Source organism: Pristis pectinata, chromosome 37 (assembly GCF_009764475.1).
Source record: "Pristis pectinata isolate sPriPec2 chromosome 37, sPriPec2.1.pri, whole genome shotgun sequence".
Classification (NCBI taxonomy): Eukaryota; Metazoa; Chordata; class Chondrichthyes; order Rhinopristiformes; family Pristidae; genus Pristis; species Pristis pectinata.
Window position 1 is genome coordinate 14,192,677 of NC_067440.1, and position 21,913 is coordinate 14,214,589.

Here is a 21,913-nt window from a genome sequence, read left to right on the forward strand (position 1 = left end):
ATTCTGACCTGTCATTCCAGGCTTTCTCTACAGGAGGGACTGCCAAGCTGATAATCCTGCAACGTGCTCTAGAGCACACGACCTATTCATCTCTGTGTCTCCCAGAAGATCTGGCCTCTCGAAGAGTGGAAAAGATCCCCAACTATTATTACAGAGATGATGCTCTGAAGATCTGGTCGGCCATCAACAAGTGAGAGATCCCCAGTCCTAACCAACCTACCTCTCTAATATTTCTCCCACCTCCATTTGTCAAAGCCTCAGCCATTAAAGCCATCTTCGTTCTGTCATGGTAGAAGAACATTGACAGCAGTGACCACTTCACTGTAGACGCACAAGGTGCCAGCTCCACACCTGAAACACTCCATCACAGAGTGGGTGATATCTGGACCACGCTGCAGGAGGAAGTTGTTACCACCAGGTGCATGGTGCAGTGAGGCTGCACCTCTGTGACATCCAGTGTCATTGGTGCTGGGCAATTAAACAGGAAGCTGCCAGAGGTTAGAACGTAGAACAGTACAGCACAGGAACAGGTCCTTCGGCCCACCATGTCTGCACTGACCATGATGCCAATTTAACAATCCCATCTGCCTGTCCTTCCCTGTCTGTCCGTCTGCCTGTCATTCTCTGCCTATCTCAGTGCCTCTTCAGCACTGCGTTTGTAACTGTCTCCACTGCACCCAGCAGTCTGTGTGGAAAACTTCCACCCTCGGAAAACTACTCAGACTGTCTACTCTATCTGTGCCTCTCATAATTCTATAAACCTCTATCAGGTCTCCCCTCAGCCTCTGCCGCTCCGGAGAAAACAACCCAAGTTTGTCCAACCTCTCCTCATAGATCACACCCTCTAATCCAGGAAGCATCCTGGTGAACCTCTTCTGCACCCTCTCCAAAGCCTCCACATCCTCCCTGTAACGGAGCAACCAGAACTGTACACAATACTTCAAATGTGGCCTAATCAAAATTTTATACAGCTGGAACATGACAACCTTTGTACTCATTGCCCCAACTGATGAAGAGTATGCTGTCTGCCTCCTTTACCACCTGATCTACTTGTGTTGCCATTTTCAGGAAGCTATGGACCTGCACTCCAAAATCCAATGGCCTCAGGGTCCTCCCATTTACAGTATACTGTAAGGAGCCAAACGGCCTTCTCCTGCCTCTGTTGTAGTTTATTGGTGCAAGGATAGCTGGTCGAGGGATCACCATGTCCACTGAATCACACAAAGCAGCTGGTTTTGTTTGTGGGGATAAACCCCAAATCTCACTGCAAACCCTGCAGCTGAGTGTTTCTGAGGGTGTGATGTTTCTGAGGGTATGATGTCTCTGAGGGCGTGATGTTTCTGAGGGTGTGATGTTTCTGAGGGTGCTGAGTGTCTCTGAGGGTGTGATGTTTCTGAGGGTGTGATGTCTCTGAGGGTGCTGAGTGTCTCTGAGGGTGTGATGTTTCTGAGGGTATGATGTCTCTGAGGGCGTGATGTTTCTGAGGGTGTGATGTTTCTGAGGGTGCTGAGTGTCTCTGAGGGTGTGATGTTTCTGAGGGTGTGATGTCTCTGAGGGTGCTGAGTGTCTCTGAGGGTGTGATGTTTCTGAGGGTGTGATGTCTCTGAGGGTGCCGAGTGTCTCTGAGGGTGCTGAGTGTCTCTGAGGGTGTGATGTCTCTGAGGGTGTGATGTTTCTGAGGGTGCCGAGTGTCTCTGAGGGTGTGATGTCTCTGAGGGTGTGATGTTTCTGGAGGGTGCCGAGTGTCTCTGAGGGTGCTGAGTGTCTCTGAGGGTGTGATGTTTCTGAGGGTGTGATGTCTCTGAGGGTGCTGAGTGTCTATGAGGGTGTGATGTCTCTGAGGGTGTGATGTTTCTGAGGGTGCCGGGTGTCTCTGAGGGTGTGATGTCTCTGAGGGTGTGGTTTCTGAGGGTGCCGAGTGTCTCTGAGGGTGTGATGTTTCTGAGGGTGTGATGTTTCTGTGGATGCTGAGTGTCTCTGAGGGTGCTGAGTGTCTCTGAGGGTGTGATGTTTCTGAGGGTGTGATGTTTCTGTGGGTGTGATGTTTCTGTGGGTGCTGAGTGTCTCTGAGGGTGTGATGTTTCTGAGGGTGCTGAGTGTCTCTGAGGGTGCTGAGTGTCTCTGAGGGTGTGATGTTTCTGAGGGTGCTGAGTGCTTCTGAGGGTGCTGAGTGTCTCTGAGAGTGTGATGTTTCTGAGGGTGCTGAGTGTTTCTGAGGGTGTGATGTTTCTGAGGGTGTGATGTCTCTGAGGGTGTGATGTCTCTGAGGGTGCTGAGTGTCTCTGAGGGTGTGATGTTTCTGTGGGTGCTGAGCCAGGCCATCACCCTCCCCCAGCACATTCCTCAATCTCCTGCAGTCCTCATCCCTTCACCATTCGTGAGGACCGTACGTGTTGTCCACAGGACTTTAGTGAAGCATTTGACAAGGTCCCTCGTGGGAGGCAGATGCAGAAGATTAAGGCACAGGGCTTCTACGGGGACTTGGTAGATGGTAGTGGTGGAGGGGTGTTCTGCTGACTGTAGGTCTGTGGTCTTGCTCAGGATCAGTGCTGGGACCTCTGTTCTCTTGAGATATAAATGATTTGGACAAAAATGTGGCTGTTTTGCCCATTTACCCTGAAGCTTTCTGCTTCCTCCTCCCGACTGTCCCCACACAGCCTTGTTCCCTGTGCCCTCCCTCTGTTGCACTGACCAGGAGCAACACTGCAGGTCCGGGTCAGCTGTTGGGATGTGTGAGATTTGAAGTGATCCCAACACAGCAATGAAGATGAAGGTACTGTCCACAGAGAGGTCCCATTGACCAGAAATCCCACCCTCTGAATCTCATCTTCTCTCCAATCCCAGAACATTATTTTGTTTGATATCCTCACCCCAAGTCCTAACAGCTGAGCCTATCCTGACTGACCTTTTCCATCCTATGTCTGAGCTCTGTCTTTTCCTGTTCTTCCCTTCCTCCCTCCCTCCCTCACCTCACCTGGCTTCAGTCTGCCGGACCTTCCCTTCAGCCCCTGCAGCTCATCAGTATCCCTCTGACTTATGGAGTCACAGAGGTGTCCAGCATGGAAAAAGGCCCTTTGGCCCACACATGTCCATGCCGACCAAAATGTATATTCAAGCTAATCCCGTTTCCCAGCACTTGGCCCATGTCCCTCAAAACTCTTGTCATCCGTGTACCTGCCTACATACTTGTTAAATGTACCTGCTGTACCTTTCTCACCACTTCCTCTGGCAGCTGGGTCCATATATCTACCAACCTCTGGTTAAAAAGGTTGCCCCTCAGGTTCCTATAAAACCTTTCACCTCTAACCTCAAAACTATGTCCTCGAGTTTTTGATTTCCCGACCCTGGATAAATGACCGCTCACCCTCTCTGCCCCTCATGATTTTATGTATGAGATCACCCCTCAGTCTCCTATGCTCCAAGGAGTAAAGATCCAGCATGTCCAACCTCTCCCTGTAACTCAGTCCCTCGAGTCCCGGCAACATCCTCGTAAATCTTTCTTGCACTGGCTGTTTAATCATGTCCTTCCTATAACAGGATGATCAAAACTGAACACAAAACTCAAAGTGTGGCTTCACCAACATCCTGTACCTCACCAGCATCACAACCTCCCAACTCCTGTACTCACAGTGTGCTGGACTCCTCCTTCACTGCCTGGACTACCTGTGACCCCACCATGCACCCGAGCTCCAAGGTCCCACTTCACTGGTTTGTTTCCTGTATTAAAGCTCAGCCAACAGTAGACCTTGGTTCTCCCCTAATCAACAGCTGCCCTTCTTCTTCCTTCAAAGGTTCATAGAAAACATCGTTGACCTTTACTACGAGAGTGATGCATCTGTCCAGGAGGATGCCGAAATTCAAGAATGGGCAACAGAAATCTTCACTGAAGGATTCTTGGCCCGCCCATCCTCAGGTGTGACTTTAAAACTTCCGTATGTTGTTCCTCAGCACAGATCGGCCGTCCTTGGGATAGTGAGCACTCAGCTGATGCCCTGCCCCATTGCCCTGCACTGTTGCTGTGCACCGATGCCCTGCACCATTGCTGTGCACCTGCACTGTTGCCATGCACTATTGCCCAGTTACCGGTGCTGGTGTGTGTAGCGATACTCCAAGCAGTGGTCACTTTGTGCAGTAGTTTCCATCCAATCGTGTCGGGGAGCAGCCTACAGATTGGGGTAACCAATCAAGAGGTGGTTTTTACATCAGCTGACTCCTCTGGAGTGAGGTGCTATGTGGTCACCAGTGGTGAGCAGTGGGAAAGACGCTGGAAGGCCTGGATGATGCTGAGCTCTGTCATTGTAAGGCTGAAGGAAACTGTGGTGAAGGGTGTCAGTGATTCAGCATCAGTTGGTGGTCAGTCTGTGAGTGGGCTCCAGGTAGATGGTGGGAACAGTGACATTGGCTTAAGAGGAGCGGCTCAGCCTGTGAACCAGGGGTGGTGGGGGGGGGGGGACATGTCCTTACCCATGGCTGATACTAAAGCACTTCATCTCCTTGTCATCGAGTTATACAGTACAGAAACAGGCCCTTCGGCCCAACCCCTCCATGCCAACCAAGATCCTACCTGCGCTCAGTCCCATTTGCCCATGTTTGGCCCTCTAAATCTTTCCTATCCATGTACCTGCCCAAGTGTCTTTTAAACATTGCAGTTGTACCTGCCTCTACCACTTCCTGTGGTAGCTCGTTCCATGCACCCTCTGTGTGAAAATGTTGCCTCTCAGGTCCCCTCTAAACTTTTCCCCTCTCACCTTAAACCTGTCCCCTGTAGTTTTAGACTCCCCTCCCCTGGGGAAAAGGACTGTGACCACCCACCTTATCTCTGCCCCACATGATTTTATAAATTATATATTATTCACCTTGTGTCTGGGCCAGTTGTAGATTCACTGATTATGGTCATCACACAACCATGCCGTTGTTATTGTGTTGGATGACTCTTCTCTGGAGATGGTCCCTCAGGGCCAAAGGTAACTTGCTTCTCCTCCAGGTGACTGATGAGGCCAATGTGAAACTCTGCCACAGATGGGGGAGGAGGCTTGCGGTGGGGTGGGTGGCTGGGTAGTTTGTGAGGTAGTGCCTGATGCATGGACTCAAGGGTCTCAGCGCTGTCCTGGATGGACCAGAAATTCTCAGGAGTTGGTGAGATGTTTTGTTGCAGTTGTACCTTGGTCTATGTTTGTTTAGCAGTCTGTGAGTTCCTGTGAAACACAGGAACATTGATGTAGCAGTAAAAGCCCCCACTCCCCCCAACACTTGGAAGGTGTGACACTTGAGCAGAATAAATTGGTAGGACTCTCCCACAGCAGGGCAGTGAGTCATGTCTACAGTTTGTGTTCTCTGTGCTGAGTGGTTTATTGGTCTCCAGTTACTTCCTGTAATAGCTCCAATATTCTCTCTCTAGGTTTCCCCACATCATTCTACACCAAGGCCGATTTCGTCAAGTACCTGACCATGGTCATATTCACCTGCTCTGGCCAGCACTCTTCAGTAAACGGTGGACAGGTCAGCTTGTATTCCACAGAATTAACACTCCAATGGAAGAGCAAGCGCTGATCTGTGGCATTAACCAAACAGCAACATCCAGAGCGGAGTACAGAAAATGTCCACAGTCTCCAGTCCATGAGCTTTCTCATCCCAGCAGGGTGTTCCTCAACCTCCTCCTCCCATTGCCCCTCCCCCTCACCACAGTCAATCCTGTACTCAACAAAAGCAAATCGAGATGATCAGAAGCACAGGAGTTCCCTCCTCTGATCCTTAGAAGTTATCACCAATCATAGGATAGACAAACAAAGCCATCAGTCCATAGTGCACCTGAGCCAAGTGTGTCTGACAAGTGATAATTTTATTACTCATTTCCAGGTTTCCTTTGCAAGAACTGACTTGGTTTCACACTTTCAAACACATCACCTTGTCTCAGGGCCTCAAACCCTGTCATGTGTTTTTTGTGAGCAGCATTTTAACGACTCCTTCCTCACCTCTGGCTCCTTCCAAACACCCAGGGTTATCCTGCTGAGACGACAACTTCAGATGATTGTCTTCAGCGATCGATGCGGCAAACAGAAATGTTCTCTCCCCACAGATGCTGCCGGACCTGCTGAGTATCCCCGACATTTCTGGTTTTATTTCAGATTTCTAGCATCTGCAGCTTTTTGCTTTTCAATGATGGTTTTATCTGCCTGATGGTATCGACAGTAAGGTCTCCCTCTGCCACACTGCCATCCCATCTTGGACAGCGTGTTCACTTTCCCAAAGTAGATGTGATTTGGCCTTGCTCAGGAACCAGCAGCACAAATGGTTGATTTTAGAGCTTTACTGAAACCATCTGTTGAATCCTTCAGAGTAAAGAATGTGGTGTCCCCTTCCCCCCCTCTTCCTTTCTTCACATGAGTTCTTCCCTGACCACAATCTCCTGACCATTACTATTACATTACACAGCTAATGCAATGACTTCCTCAACTTTTCTAACTATAAACAACGCACAGTCTGCTGGAGGAACTCAGCAGTCGAGCAGCATCTGTGGGAGGAGAGGAATTGTCGAATTGAGACCCTGTATCAGGACTCCTTTGTGTCTTGTGTCTCCATCAGTAGACTTGCACAACAGTTTGAAAGTTCCGTGCTCACTATTATTGAAACCAGCTTTATATTCCAGATTTTTATTTAGTTAATTGAATTCACATTCACAAACTGAAAGGTGAGACTGGAATCCACTTTTCTGGATTATCTATCCTCTCTAGCTGTCTAACGTAACCAACTCTGCTAACAATGTGCCAACATCTGCCTGGGTAGCAGCTGGTGAAACTTTCCAACAGAGTTGGGGAAGATGATTAGATAATTCACACTTCCACACAGATTTCCCAGTGACAACCTGGGGTCAACGGTGCTTCAGGCTGAGATCTGTTCTGTCACATTCATTGTTCTTTAGACCAAAGACCAGGTCCACAACTTCCTGTTTAAGAAATACAATGGAGTCACCAGGCTAATTCCTGGGACAGGAGGGTTGTCCTGTCACAAGCAGCTAAAGAAATTCGATCTATGTTCTTCAGAGTTTAGAAGAATTGGCGAGGGAAGAGGGGGGATCTGATTGAAATGTATGAGATCCTGAAGGGACAGGACAGGGTGGATGTTGAGATGCTGTGGGAGAGTCTCGAACGAGGGAACATAGTTACAAGGGGTCAGTCATTTAAAACTGAGGTGTGTAGGAACTTCTCATAGGGGGAGGTGAATCTGTGGAATTCTCTACCCTGGAGGCTTGTGGAGGCTGGATCACTGGGGGTGTAAAGGGGAACACAAAACATAGAACAGTCCAGCACGGGACAGGCCATTCGGCCCATGGTGTGGTGCCCATCTTGATGCCAATTTATACTAAATGTCCTCCTCCTGTGTATCATCCACATCCCTCCATTCCCTTCATATTCATGTGTCCATGACACTCCTCCAAACTGCCTGCATCCACTACTACCCCTGGTGACCAATTCCAGGCACCTACCACTCTCTGTGTAGAAAACTTGCCCCTGACGTCGCCTTTAAACCTACCCCCTCTAACCTTAAAAGCATCTCCTCTGGTGTTTGACTTTTCTACCCCGGGGAACAGATTCTCATAATGTTCAAAACCTCCATCAGGTCTCCCCTCAAACTCTGACCCAAGTTTGTCCAACAGCTCCTTATATCTCATACCCTCTAATCCAGGCAGCATCCTGGTGAACCACTTCTGCACCTTTTCCACAGTCTCCACATCCTTCCTGTAATGGGGTAACCAGAACCATAGAACCACAGAATCATAGAACTGCACACAATACTCCAAGTGCAGTCTGACTAAAGTTTTATACAGCTGCAGCATGACCTCCTCACTCTTATACTCAGCGCCCCTCCCAGTGAGGACAAGCATTCACCTTCTTATCCACTTGCGTAACCACTTTCAGTGAACGATGAACTTGGACCTCAAGACCCCTCTGTATCTCAATGCTATGAAGGAGTCTACCATTAACTTTATACTTTCTCCTTTCATTTGACCTCCCAAAGTGCAACTCCTCACACTTGCCCGGATTAAACTCCATCTGCCACTTCTCTGCCCATATCTGTAACTGATCTATATCCCGCTGTATTCTCTGATAGTCCTTTACACTGTCCACAGCTCCACCAATCTTGGTGTCATCCGCAAACTTGCTCATCCACCAATCTTCATTTTTATCCAAATCGTTGATCTACATCACACACAAGGAGGGAGATAAAGTTTTGAAAGATCAGGGAATCATGGGCTTGGGAAGTGTCACAGAAGAGGTCAGGGGCAGATCAGCCACAATCATATGAAATGGTGGGGCAGAATTGAGGGGCCGAGTGGCCTCCTCCTGCTCCTATTTTCTTGTGTTATCAAAGGACATTCATCCACTGATTGTTCCCTCAGATGTCTTATTCCTCTTGTTCTGGCTTCTGCCCTCTTCCTCTCCAGGGTCAGCCCGAAACATCGACTCTTATTTCCCTCCATGGATGCTGCCTGACCTGCTGAGTTCCTCCAGCATTTTGTGTTCATTGCTCCAGATTTCTTCAATTGAGTTTATTTCATCTCCAAAGGGAAAATTCATGAAACGTTTTGTGACCTTGAGAAGGATGATTCTTTTCAATGTGCTCTCTACTTCACGTTGCAATGTGTGGTGTTTTTCTGTGTGTTTGTGCACAGCTGCCCATGTTGCAGCTGCTGAGCTGCAGAATGACAGCATCTGAAATACTAGTGAGCAGTGTGTATAACACTTGGTTTCCTTCACAGTTTGACTGGGGCTCCTGGGTCCCAAACAATCCTTCGACCATGCAGAAACCAGCGCCCACCGAAAAGGGTAAAGTCAGCAAGGAAGACATTTTATTCACATTGCCAGGGAAAACTGCCACAGCCTCAGTGCTGGCGACAATCCACCTGCTCAGTAAACCAGCTCCCTCTTCAGTAAGTAGGAAAAAAACACCTACAAGCCAAACAGAGACATGTTGCATTTCAACCGCAGGATGTTGTTGAAAGAGTGCAAAGAACATTTGCAAGAATGGGTCACAGTATCACAGCTACAGAAAGAGAGGACATTGAGGAGGGTTCATCTAGTGAGTCAGTGTGGGTGGAAGTCAGAAACAGGAAAGGAGCGATCACTCTATTGGGAGTATTCTACAGACCCCCCAAAAGCCACCGGGACACTGAGGAGCAGATAAGTAGGCAGATTTTGGAAAGGTGCAAAACTAACAGGGTTGTTGTCATGGAGACTTCAACTTCCCTAATATTGATTGGCACCTCCTTAGTGGGTTTAGATGGGGTAGAATTTGTTAGGTCCATCCAGGAAGGATTCCTGACACAGTATGTGGGCAGGCACTAGAGAGGCTAGACTGGATCCAGTACGAGGCAATGAGCCTGGTCAGGTGACAGACCTCTCGGTGGGTGAGCATTTCAGAGATAGTGACCACAATCCCTGACCTTTGGCATTGCCATGGACAGGGATAGGAGCAGACAATATGGGAAGGTATTTAATTGGGAGAGGGCTAACTAATTACGATGGTATTAGGCAGGAATTTGGGAGCGTAAATTGGGAACAGATGTTCTCAGGAAAATGCACAGCAGAAATATGGAGGCTGTTTAGGGACCACTTGCATGGGGTTCTAGATAGGTTTGTCCTACACACAGGGAAAAGATGGTAGGGTGAAGTAACCATGGTTGACAAGAGAGGTGGAAGGTTTAGTCCAGGGAAAGAAGGAAGCATACTTAAGGTTTAGGAAGCAAAAATCAGGCAAGGCTCTTGAGAATTATAAGGTAGCCAGGAAGGAGCTTAAGAAGTGACTTAGGAGAGCTAGAAGGGGACATGAGAAGGCCTTGGCAAGTAGGATTAAGGAAAATCCCAAGGCATTCTACACATACGTGAAGAACAGGAGGATGACTAGAGTGAGGGTAGCACTGCTCAAGGATAAAGGGGCGAAACATGTGCCTGGATCCTTAATGAATAGTTTGCTTCAGTGTTCACCAGGGAGAGGGACTTTGACAAATGTGAGGTCAGAGTAAAACAGGCTAATGTGCTGGAGCATGTTGAGGTTGAGAAAGAGGTAGTGTTTGAGGTTCTGAAAAACATTAGGACAGATAAGTCCCCGGGGCCAGACGGGATGTACCCCAGGTTCCTACAGAAAGCAAGGGAAGAGATTGCTGGGGCATTGACGATGATCTTTGCATCCTCCCTGGCCACAGGAGTGGTACCAGAGGATTGGAGGATGGTAAATGTTGTTCTGTTGTTCAAGAAGGTAATAGGGATAATCCTGGGAATTATAGACCAATGAGTCTTACGTCAGTGGTGGGCAACCTATTGGAGAGGATTCTTGGGGACAGGATTTATAAGCATTTGGAGAAGTGTAGTCTTATTAGGGATAGTCAGCATGGCTTTGTGAGGGGCAGACTGTGCCTAACGAGCCTAAGTGAGTTTTTCGAGGAGGTGACAAAATAAATTGATAAAGTTAGAGTGATGGATGTGGAGTATATGGACTTTAGTAAGGCGTTTGATAAGGGTCCCCATGGTAGGCTCATCCAGAAAGTCATGAGGCATGGGATCCATGGGAACTTGGCTGCATGGATTTGGAATTGGGCGCCCACAGAAGACAGAGGGTGGTGGTAGATGGAGTGTATTCTGCCTGGAGGTCGGTGACCAGTGGTGTTCCACAGGGATCTGTTCTGGGACCCCTGCTCTTTGTGATTTTTATAAATGACTTGGATGAGGAAGTGGAAGGGTGGGTTGGTAAGCTTGCAGATGACACAAATGTTGGAGGTTTTGTGGATAGTGTAGAAGGTTGTCGTGGGTTGCAACGGGATATAGACAGGATGCAGAGTTGGGCGGAGAAGTGGCAGATGGAGTTCAATCTGGAAAAGTGTGAAGTGATACACTTCTGGAGATCGAATTTTAAGGCAGAGTACAAGGCTAATGGCAGGACTCTTAGCAGTGTGGAGGAACAGAGGGATCTTGTGGTCCACATCCATATATCCCTCAAGGTTGCTGAGCAGGTCAATAGGATTGTTAAGAAGGCGTATGGTTTGCTGGCCTTCATTAATCAGGGGATTGAGTTCAAGAGCTGCAAGGTAATGTTGCAGCTCTATAAAACTCTGGTTGGACCATACGGAGTATTGTGCTCAGTTCTGGTCACCTCATTATAGGAAGGATGTGGAAGCTTCAGAGAGGGTGCAGAGGAGATTTACAAGGATGCTGCCTGGATTAGAGAACATGTCTTGTGAGGAATGGTTGAGCGAGCTAGGGCTTTTCTTTGGAGCGACGCAGGATGAAAGGCAACTTGATAGAGGTATACAAGATTATGAGAGGCATAGATCGAGTGGACAGCCAGCACCTTTTCCCCAGGGCGGCAATGGCCAATACCAGAGGACATCAGTTTAAGCTGAGTGGAGGAAAGTTTAGGGGAGATGTCAGAGGTAGGTTTTTTTTACACAGAGAGTGGTGGGTGCCTGGAACGCACTACCGGTGGTGGTGATGGAGGGTGGTACAATGGGGACATTTAAAAGACTCTTAGATAGGCACATGGATATAAGAAAAATGGAGGGTTATGGGCTGTGTAGGAGGGAAGAGTTAGATTGATCGTGGAGTAGGTTTATATAGGTCAGCACAACATTATGGGCTGAAGGGCCTGTACTGTGCTATACTGTTCTATGTTGTATGTTGCCAGGACTTAAGGGACTGGGTCATAGGGAGGAGGTTGGACAGGCTGGGGCTTTATTCCTTGGAGTGTAGGAAACTGAGGGGTGACCTTAATGAGGTGTATAAAATCATGAGGGGCACAGATAGGGTGAATGTGCACAGTTTTTTATCCAGAGAAAGGGAACCAAAACCTAAAGGCCCAGAGAGGGGAAACATTTAAAAGGGACCAGAGGGCCAACTTTTTCACGTGTGCATGTGTGTGTGTGTGTGTGTGTGTGTGTGTGCATGTGTGCGTGCATGTGTACATGTGTGCATGCATGTGCGTGTGTGCATGTGCACGTACATGTATGCGCGCACATGTGCATGTGTGTATGCATGTGTGTGTATGCATGTGTGGACGGGTGTGCACGTGCATGTGGGTGCACGTGTGTGCACGTGTGTGTGTTTGCGTTGGTGTGGAATGGAGGCCATTATGTGGCCTCTGTCCGTTCGGACATTGAATTTCACAGCCTCTGTCCTGCAGCAATAATTCTCTTTATTCACTGCAGACAAAGCTGGGTACGTATGTGGAAGAGCGCTTTACTGAAGTGACAGCCAAGGCATGCATCGAGGAGTTCCAGGAAGCACTCCTGAAAATCGAGGAGGAGATAGTGAAGAGGAACGAGGGCCTTGAGCTGAAGTATACGTACTTTCTGCCCAGTGTCATCGACAACAGTGTGGCGATATGAAGGTCCAGCCAATCACCCATCGTTAGTTACCTGGATGCTTTAAGCTTTGGTCTTAGATTAGAATTATAAGGTTCACAATTCTAAAGCATTCATTGCCAAACTGACTTCATCCCTCCCATCCTGCCTGCTGTTCTCCCTTCTGATCTTCCCCTCTCTGGTCCTGAATGAGGCAGCTTCCTGCCCTGAGTTCCCTTCTCAATGATTTCAAGCCTAGCACTTCTTCCACTGCCTCCATCTCCATGTTCCACTTCACTCAGGAATCCTCATGGACCCTTTCTCCCATCTCCAGCATTCCCAATCCACAGATCTCTCCTGCCAACCTCTCTGCGTCTAGTCATTTGCTATCAGCCAACGCAACATTAACCATTTCAGTTTTTCCCATTTAAACTTCACGCAGCCCCCAAACCTCCAGTCACTGAGGACCAAAGCCAACACAGCCCCCCAACCTGAGGACAAGGTGGTCCTGCTGTGGTCTGCCAAGCTGAGCCTCACAGAGGCAGAACCTCAGCTCTCCAACACCTCTCCTTCCTTCCCTCTGGATTGTGGCCCCACCACTGAATATCAGACCATTGCCTCCCAGTCATGGACCTCACTTCCTCTGAGATCTTCCCTCCACAGCATCCATACTGCCTGCTTCTACCTCCTGCCTGAGATCCATAAACAGGACTCACTGGGAAGACACATGGTCTCAACCGCTCGCCCCATCATGTCTTCCCACACTGACTCCGTCCTTTCCTCCCTTTCCATTCACAATTTCTAATTTTCCTGGCCCGAATCAGCTCTTCACCATGGGCATCCAATCCTCCAGCAGAGTCTGAAGGCCCACCACTTCTGCCATGAACAGAAACCCAACCAGATCCCCTCCGCCAACTTGCTCCTTCACCTGGCTCAACTCATTCTCACATTGAACAACTTCTACTCAATCCTTTCTCCAGGTCAAGGCTGTAATGGGGACTCACGTGGGCACAAACTATGCTCATCTCTTTGGAGATACAGAGCAGTCCATGCTTCACTCCTACTCAGGCACCCCCCCTCCCTCAACTCTTTCTCCCACACTGCTCCCTGCACAAACACACAACGCAACATTCATCACCTTTGCTGCATGTTCTCTCCTTCACTCTCACATAGTCCATGTCAGACACTTTTCCTTCGCAACCTTCTCCAGGGACCAATATCCATTACGTATCCACCAACTCCCAGAGGTCTCAGGTCTACCTCCTCTCACTCCACTTCCTTCAAGCACTCCATTCCATTCTCCCAGCTTGTCATTATCTGCTGATGACAAAACTTTCCAGACCTTTAAGATATTTTCCTTTCCCACAGCCTCTCCTCTACCACATTTGACAATCTCTCAATCGTTTCCTCCATTTCTTGTATTCTCGCTCTCAGCCATCCTCCCAGTCACATCAAGTTTAGAGTTCTGCTTGTCCTCCCCTTCCACCACCAACCTCTCTGTGCTCTCTCTGTGACTTAGAACACGCTTGTTTCTCACTTTTCCAGTTCTGATGAAGGATGTGTTTCTGTTTGGGACACGGAACAGTACAGCACAGGAACAGGCCCTTCACCTCACCATGTCTCCGCCGAACACAATGCTGAATCCCTCTGCCTGTACGTGATCCACGTGCCTCCATTCCCTGCATGTTCGTGTGTCTTTAAACCCCACTATCGTATCTGCCTCCACCCCCACCCCTGGCAGCCTGTTCCAGGCACCCACCACTCTCTGTGTAAAAATCTTGTCCTGTACATATTTTTTCAACCTCCCCCTCACCTTAAATGCATGTCCTCTAGTATTTGACATTTCTACCCTGAGAAAAATATTCTAACTGTCTACTCTATCTGTGCCTTTCATAATTTTAAGAACCTCTATCAGGTCTCCCCTCAGCCTCCGCCGCTCCAGAGAGAACACTGCAAGTTTGTCCAACCCCTCCTTATAGCTCATGCCCTCTAATCTGGACAGCATCCTGGTGAACCTTCTGCACCCTCTCCAAAGCCCCCACACCCTCCCTGTAACGGAGCGACCAGAACTGCACACAATACTCCAAGTGCAGCCTGACCAGAGTTTTATACAGCTGCAACGTGATTTCCCGACTCTTGTACTCAATGTCCCGACCGATGAAGGCCAGTAGGCTGTATGCTTCTCTACCACCCTACCTACTTGCATGGCCACTTGTGGCTATGGATTTGGACCCCAAGATCCCTCTGTACTTCTCTCCCCCCACCCTCTGATCTCATCTCATCCCTCCGTTTCTCTCCCCTTGGACGCTGCCTGGGCTGCTAAGCATTTTTAGCATTTTCTATTTTTGTTTCAGATTTCCAACATCTGCAGTTTTTGCTTCAACTGAATTGGAACGTGAAACATTTAGCTTCTTATTGATGAAAATCAAATATAATTTGCTAAAGTGGCTTTCATGCTGAATTCTGTCTGAATTTTACACTCCAGGGATGCATGCAGAATATGATCACAGGAGCTGGAAATAAAGCTGCTTGACTCAGTGTTGTCAGATTTGTTAGATGTGCGGATGCTCTAAGTGCTGCCCAGGTTATAAGAGGTCCTCTAAAGTTACAAAATAGAACACGTTAATATAAGGAATACCTGATCCAGGCTTTAAGGGAATTTTGGGAATAGTGCATTAGATGGTAGATTTCACCCAGGATTCCTGAATGGTCATGCCAATCGGAGTAGGATTGGGGAGCCAAAGTAAGGCAGAGAAATGGCAACATCCTAAAATTATTTTCCTGGATGAACTGGAATAAATGATCTGGTTAATCTAACATGCTAACATATTATGTTCTCCTGGACTCCACCAACATTATAAAGGGAACTAGAAATCCCATCGTGGATTCAGTTCCCACTACCGGCAAGCCCTGGGCCACATGTCCCACCAGCCATTCACTGGGGAGACAAGAACAACAGGAGGAGGCCACTTGGCCCCTCAAACCTGCCCCACCATTCAATACAATCAAGCCTGGTCTGCCTGGGCCTCGGTTACCCCTCTGTGGCAGTTTTCCAAATTTCTGCCTCCTAAAATGGCAGTAATCCTGCCTCTGGGATAGAGAATTCCAGGGATTTATCACTCTGTGAGAAGTTACTACCCCCCTCAGTTTTAAATGACAGGCCCCGTGTAACTGTGTCACCTCATTCCAGAGTCTCACCGGTGAAAATGTCTCAACATTGATCCGGTCACATCCCTTCAGGTCTCGTACGTTTCACTCAGATCTCCCCTTGTCTTCTACATGCAATGGAATACTGCTCACTTGAGGCAGGACAAGCCTCTCATTCCAGGAATCCACTGAGTGAATGTGGTTTGGCTGCCAATATCCTTTGTTAAATAAGGAGACCAAACTGTGAACAGTACTGCAGCAACGCTCAAAGGAGCAGGAGGAACTCAGCGGGTCAGGCAGCATCTGTGCAGGGAAATGGATAGTCGATGTTTCGGGTCGAGACCCTTCATCTGGACAGGAAAGAAAGAGGGGAGAGAGCTGGTATAAAGAGGTGGGGGGAAGGGGTGGAGCAAGAACTGGCAGGTGGCACAGCCTTGCAGCTGTGGACTCACCAACACCCTGAACAATCTGCTGGGACCCAAGAGCAGCGGCAAATAGTGGGAGGAAAGTCGGGGAATTCATGGGGGGCACACTGCCTCACAGCTCCTGTGAACAGGGTTCGATCCCCACCTCCGGTCTGTGTGGAGTTTGTCCGTCCATAGAGAAGGATGTGGAAGACAGCGAAATCAGGGAGGGGTGTGCTCAAATACTAGGGCAGGTTGGTATCAAGAAGGAGGAGGTGTTGGGGGTCTTGACAAACATTAAGGTGGATAACTCCCCAGGGCCTGATGGGATCCATCCCAGGTTATTGAGAGGGGCAAGGGAGGAGATTGCTGGGACCTTGACAGAGATCTTTGTATCCCCCTTAGACACAGGTGAGGTCCCAGAGGACTGGAGAACAGACAGTGTTTAAGAAGGGCAATGCAGACAAACCAGGAAATTAGGGCCTTCCATCAATGTAGGGAAATTAGTGGGGAAGACTCTTAGGGACAGGATTTGCTCACATCTGGAAAAGCGTAGACTTACTAGGGACAGTCAGCATGGCTTTGTGCAGGGCAGGTCTTGTCTTACAAACTTGACTGAGTTTTCTGAGGAGGTGACGAAGATGATTGATGAGGGGAATGCAGTGATGTTGTCCACATGGACTTTCGACAAGGTCCCTCCTGGTCGGCAGATACAGACACAAGGGATCCATGGATACTTGGTAGACTGGATTCAAAATTTGCCCAACCATCGAAGGCATAAGGTAGTGGTGAAGGGATGTTATTCTGACTGGGGGTCTGTGACCAGTAGTGTTCTGCAGGGATCAGTGCTGGGACCTTGTTATCTATGAAATATATAAATGATCTGGACAAAATGTAGATGGCCTGATTAGTAAGTTTGCAGACACAAAAATTAACGGAGTTTGGAGAGTGAGAAAGGTTGTCAAAGGATTCAACAGAATATAGAGCAGCTGGAAATGTGGGCAGAGAAAAGGCAGATGGAGTTTCATCCAGAAAAGTGTGAGGTGTTGCACTTTGGGAGGTCAAATGTAAGAGGAAAGTGTCTGGTAAATGGCAGGACTGTCAGGAGCATTGATGTACAGGGGGATCTTGGGATCCAAGTCCATGACTCCCTGAAAATGGCGGTAAAGAAGGCATATGGCACACTTGCCTTCATCTGTCGGGGCATTGAGGATAAAAGTCGGGAAGTCATGCTGCAGCTGTATAAAACTTTGGTTAGGCCACATTTGGAGTATTGTGTGTGGTTCTGGTCGCCCCGTTACAGGAAGGATGTGGAGGCTTTGGAAAAGGTGCCGAAGAGGTTCACCAGGATGCTGCCTGGATTAGAGGGCATGAGAAGAATTTGGACAAACTTGGGTTGATTTCTCAGGAGAATTGGAGGCTGAGAATTGGACCTGATAGAAGTATTTAAAATAATGAGAGGCACAGATAGGGTAGCGAGTCAGAGCCTTTTTCCCAGGGTAGAAACGTCAAATACAAGAGGGCATAAGCTTTAAATGAGAGGGGAAAGTTTAAAGGAGATGTACAGGGCAAGTGGTGGGTGCCTGGAACAGTGCTACCAGGAGAGGTGGTGAAGACAGATACAATAGTGGCATTTAAGAGGCATTTATTCAGACACATGAACAGGCAGGAGACCATGCACAGGCCAATACTGTATAGGCTGATAGAGTACAGTATAACACCGGCCAGTACAGTGCTGTACAGACCCAGAGAGTGCAGGCACAGTTAGGCTGACTGGGGGAAGCTGTCCAGACCCTGGGTGTGGGGGGAGACTCAGTGAGTGGTCCTGGCCCCCACCCCTGCTATCTGCCCTCACTTGCTGTTGTGGGGGACAGGATGGTGCTGGAACTGCAGTTTGCAGTGTGGCTGCTGGGTGGCGCTCTCTGTCCACACTCACCAACTCCCCCATCAGTAGGCAGAGCAGTGCGTAATGCCACCTGTGGGCCCCATCCTGGGGGGCCACCACCCCACACACCCTCGGGGGGGAAACCCACCCCACACACCCTCAGGGGGGGTCCCCCCATCACTGGCCCCCACAGGGAGGGGTTCCTCTGTCACTGACCCTCACAGGGAGGGGTCCCTCTGTCACTGACCCCCACAGGGAGGGGTCCCCCCATCACTGACCCCCACAGGGAGGGGTCCCTCTGTCACTGACCCCCACAGGGAGGGGTTCCTCTGTCACTGACCCTCCTGCTGACTTGCGACACCACATCTGTAATTTCCCGATGAGACACTAAAATGTTCCCTTTGTTTTCCTGTCCCGGGATTGACCCTGGGGAAATACCGGGGGGGTGCACAGGGTGGGGGAGGGACTGGGGTCAGCACAGGGTGGGGCAGAGACAGGGGGCATAGGGTGGGGGAGACTGAGGGGGGTACACAGGTTGGGGGGGATGGAGGGGGGGCACAGGTGGTGGGGGGGACCGGGGGGGGGGGTGGCACAGGCGGTGGTGGGGGGAGACTGAGGGGGGGCACAGGCGGTGGGGGTGGGGCGTTTGGGGGAGGAGTGGTGTGCTGTGGCCTGTGGCGTGGGCTGCCAAGGTTCGGCCTGTGTCTCAGTGCAGCCTTAGCTGCCCTGCTATTCAGTCTGACTCACTCTCTGCCACACTTTGACTACAACATGTCTCCAGCCGGAAGTGGTTATGTGGCTGCTTTTAACAGTTTGCTGCTCTGTGCTCAGCAGAGGCAGAACAGTGACAGATGTTGAGATAATGTTTGAGGCCTCAGCCCTGAGCTCCAGCCCTGCTGTCTGCACTTTCTGTACATGGTCAACCTTGAAACTGTCCAAAAGGCACCAACAGTCAGAGCAACGTTATTCAGAGAAACACAATGAAGCCCAGCACAGACTTCACACGACTGAACACGGCAGGCAGCACAGCCAAGATCTACGTAAGCATCAGTAACTCTAGATCTTTCTACACACCCCGTCACACCCCCCCCCAGGGCACGGAAACCATAGTCAGACACAGAGTAAAGTTCACTTTACACTGTTCCATCGCACACTCCCAGGCGACAGCAGTATGAACAGCAATAACAATGTTTTAATTATGTTTGTAAAGATTGAACTGAGAATAATGTAAATATTGTAAAAATATTGTAAATTTGTAAATAAAGGGACAGGTCATTATTATAACAAAGGGGTTGGTAGTTTTTAAAAAATTACCTTTTGGTTGATAGGTCCTGCTCCAAGGTGACTGGGACGTCTACATGGGTTGACTGGATCCATGTGACTTAGCAGTAACATTCAATGGACAGCATGATCCCGTCCAACATTAAATCTTCTAATTTCATTTTTAAGTTGTTTAATTTTGTAATTTTAATGTAATGTTTTCCACTTGTTTCAGTGTGATATCAGGTTATAACGCTTTACAGGAATTGAATGACAACCTATTTGGATTACAACACACTCAACACCAAGTGCACCTTTGTTTCGACTTTCACACCAGTGCCTCTACTTCCACAGAATTCGGCAGTTCCTCAATGACCTTCACCAATTTTCAAAGGTGCACCACAGAAAGAATCCTGTCCAGATGCATCACGGCTCGGTACAGCAACTGCTCTGCCTGTGACCGCAAGAAACTGCAGAGAGTTGTGGACACAGCCCAGCACATCACGGAAATTAACCTCCCCTCCATGGACTCCGTCCACACTTCCTGCTGCCTCGGGAAAGCAGCCAACATAACAACATAATCAAGGACCCTTCCACCCCGGTCATTCTTTCTTCTTACACCGCCCCTCTCCCCCCCCCCCCCCCCCACCAATCGGGCAGAAGATACAAAAGTTTGAAAACATGCACCACAAGGCTCAAGGACAGCTTCTACTTCCCTGTTATATGACCTTGAACAGACCTCTTGTACGATAAAGATAAATTCTTGATCACTCAATCTATCTCGTCATGGCCCTTGCACCTGATTTGCCTACCTGCACTGCACTTTCTCTGTAACTAGAACACTATATTCTGCCTTCTGTTGCTAACTTTCCCTTTGTACTACCTTGATGTATCTGTGTTTGGAATGATCTGTCTGGACGGCATGCAAAACAGTTTATCGCTGTATCTTGGTACATGTGACAATAATAAACTAATTACCAATTTTAAAATAAATTCTAACTTTGTTTCTCTATAAAAAAAAAACAAAAAAAAAGCCACAAGCTAGTCACAGAGTGAAGCTCCCTCTACACCGTCCCATCACGCACTCCCGGGGTCAGACACAGAGTGAAGTTCCCTCCACACCGTCCCATCACACACTCCCGGGGTCAGACAATCCCGGGGTCTCTCAATCTGCCTCACTGAGGCGTTGCACCTTATTGTCTGCCTGCACTGCACTTTCTCTGTAACTGTAACGCTACATTCTGCATTCTGTATTTTTTCCTTTTGTACTACCTTGATGTATTTGTGTATGGAATAATCTGTTTGGATGGCATGCAAACAAAAGCTTTTCACTGTATCTCGGTACGTGTGACATGTTAACTTGTATGTTGAGTTGGTAGTAAAGAAGGCAGTGTTAGCATTCATTTCGATAAGACTAGAACATAAAAGCAAAGATGTACTGATGAGGCTTTATAAGCCGTTGGTCAAACCACATTTGGAATATTGTGAGCAATTTGGGGCCCCGTATCTAAGGAAGGATGTGCTGGCTCTGGAGAAAGTCCAGAGGAGATTCACAAGAATGATCTCAGGAATGAAAGGCTTAATGTATGAGCAGAGTTTGATATCTCTGGGCCTGTACTCGATGGTGTTCAGAAGGATGAGGGATCATTGAAACCTACCGAATACTGAAAGGCCTGGATAGAATGGACATGGAGAGGAAGAGTCTCGGATCTGAGGGCTCAGCCTCAGAATAAAGAGACGTCCTTTTAGAACTGAGATGAGGAGGAATTTCTTCAGCCAGAGGGTGGTGAATCTGTGGAATTCATTGCCACAGACGGCTGTGGAGGCCAAGTCACTGGGTGTATTTAAGGCAGAGGTTGATAGGTTCTTGATTGGTAAGGCATGAGAATGGGGTTGAAAAAAAATCAGCCATGACTGAATGGCAGAGCAGACTCAATGGGCCAAATGGCCTCATTCTGGTCCTATAGTTGATGGTCTTATGTGATAAAACAAACCAATTACCAGTATCTTTGCTGGGCTTTCCAATTAGATCCTGTCCCTTGGTGTTTCTCTGTAGCACTGATTTTCTTCCTCATCTTGAAATATTTACCCAATTCCCCTTTAAAAGTTATTATTGAAAGTGCTTCTGTGTTCCTTTCAGGCAAAACATTCCAGATAATCACAACTCACCAAGTAACATTTTTATCCCCATTTGTTTCATTGGACTTAACTGATTTTAGTAATCTATGCTAAATTCTGTCCAATGGAAATTTGCACAATGGTTCAGGCCTTCACAGAGTGCAACGTTAAGTATTTGGGCTTCTTGTCCATCAATAGAATTAGCTAAGTTGGAAGCAGAACGTGTGGCTGAGAGTTTGGATTGAGAGAGGTGTGTATCAGAGCACTGGTTGATAATGATACTTGGGAAGATGGGATTGGAAGTCATGTTGTTCTCCCAGGCAGAGATGATGTGGCATGGATCCAGAATCTCATCAGAATCCCTGGGTCAGTACATGCCCAGTGTTGGTACTGAAGGAGTTGCAGGAAGTTGTGACTCACAAGTTGCAGATTAGCTCCTGGTCCTAACACATGCTATCAGAACACACATTCCACAGGAGAGAGGTAACAGGTTCTCGTGGTTAGCCAGCACTGGTAACAGGCAGATCTGTTGGCGAAGTGCCAGGTGTATGGCAGAGGCCACAGACGCACTCAGTGCCTCAGTTATTATCGTGAAGAGCTTGACTGAGACACAGCAGTTCCTCTTGAAACGGGTTCATGGCCATTCAGCCCATCACACACTATCCCATAGCAGGAGGCCATTCAACCCACCACATCTGTGCTGGCTCTTTGAAAGGGCTCTACAAATACACCCACCCCTCCTCCCTTTGAAGATAGATGGCACGGGAA

General features: G+C 48.5%; 1 protein-coding gene across 2 annotated transcripts in view; it reads left to right on the forward strand.

Annotated features, from left to right (window-relative positions):
- Window positions 1–14,869, forward strand: part of LOC127586678 (polyunsaturated fatty acid lipoxygenase ALOX15B-like) — a 46,165-nt gene extending 31,296 nt beyond the window's left edge. The window contains exons 11-16 of one of the 2 annotated variants that reach the window (XM_052044801.1): window positions 21–190; window positions 3,792–3,913; window positions 5,399–5,499; window positions 8,759–8,929; window positions 12,197–12,397; window positions 14,686–14,869. In XM_052044801.1, the coding sequence (XP_051900761.1) occupies window positions 21–190; window positions 3,792–3,913; window positions 5,399–5,499; window positions 8,759–8,929; window positions 12,197–12,376 (744 nt within the window). In that variant the 3' untranslated portion in view covers window positions 12,377–12,397; window positions 14,686–14,869. Of the gene's footprint in view, window positions 1–20; window positions 191–3,791; window positions 3,914–5,398; window positions 5,500–8,758; window positions 8,930–12,196 lie in introns of both variants that reach the window. The other variant, XM_052044800.1, reaches the window with a different exon arrangement.
- Window positions 14,870–21,913: the final 7,044 nt, after the last annotated feature.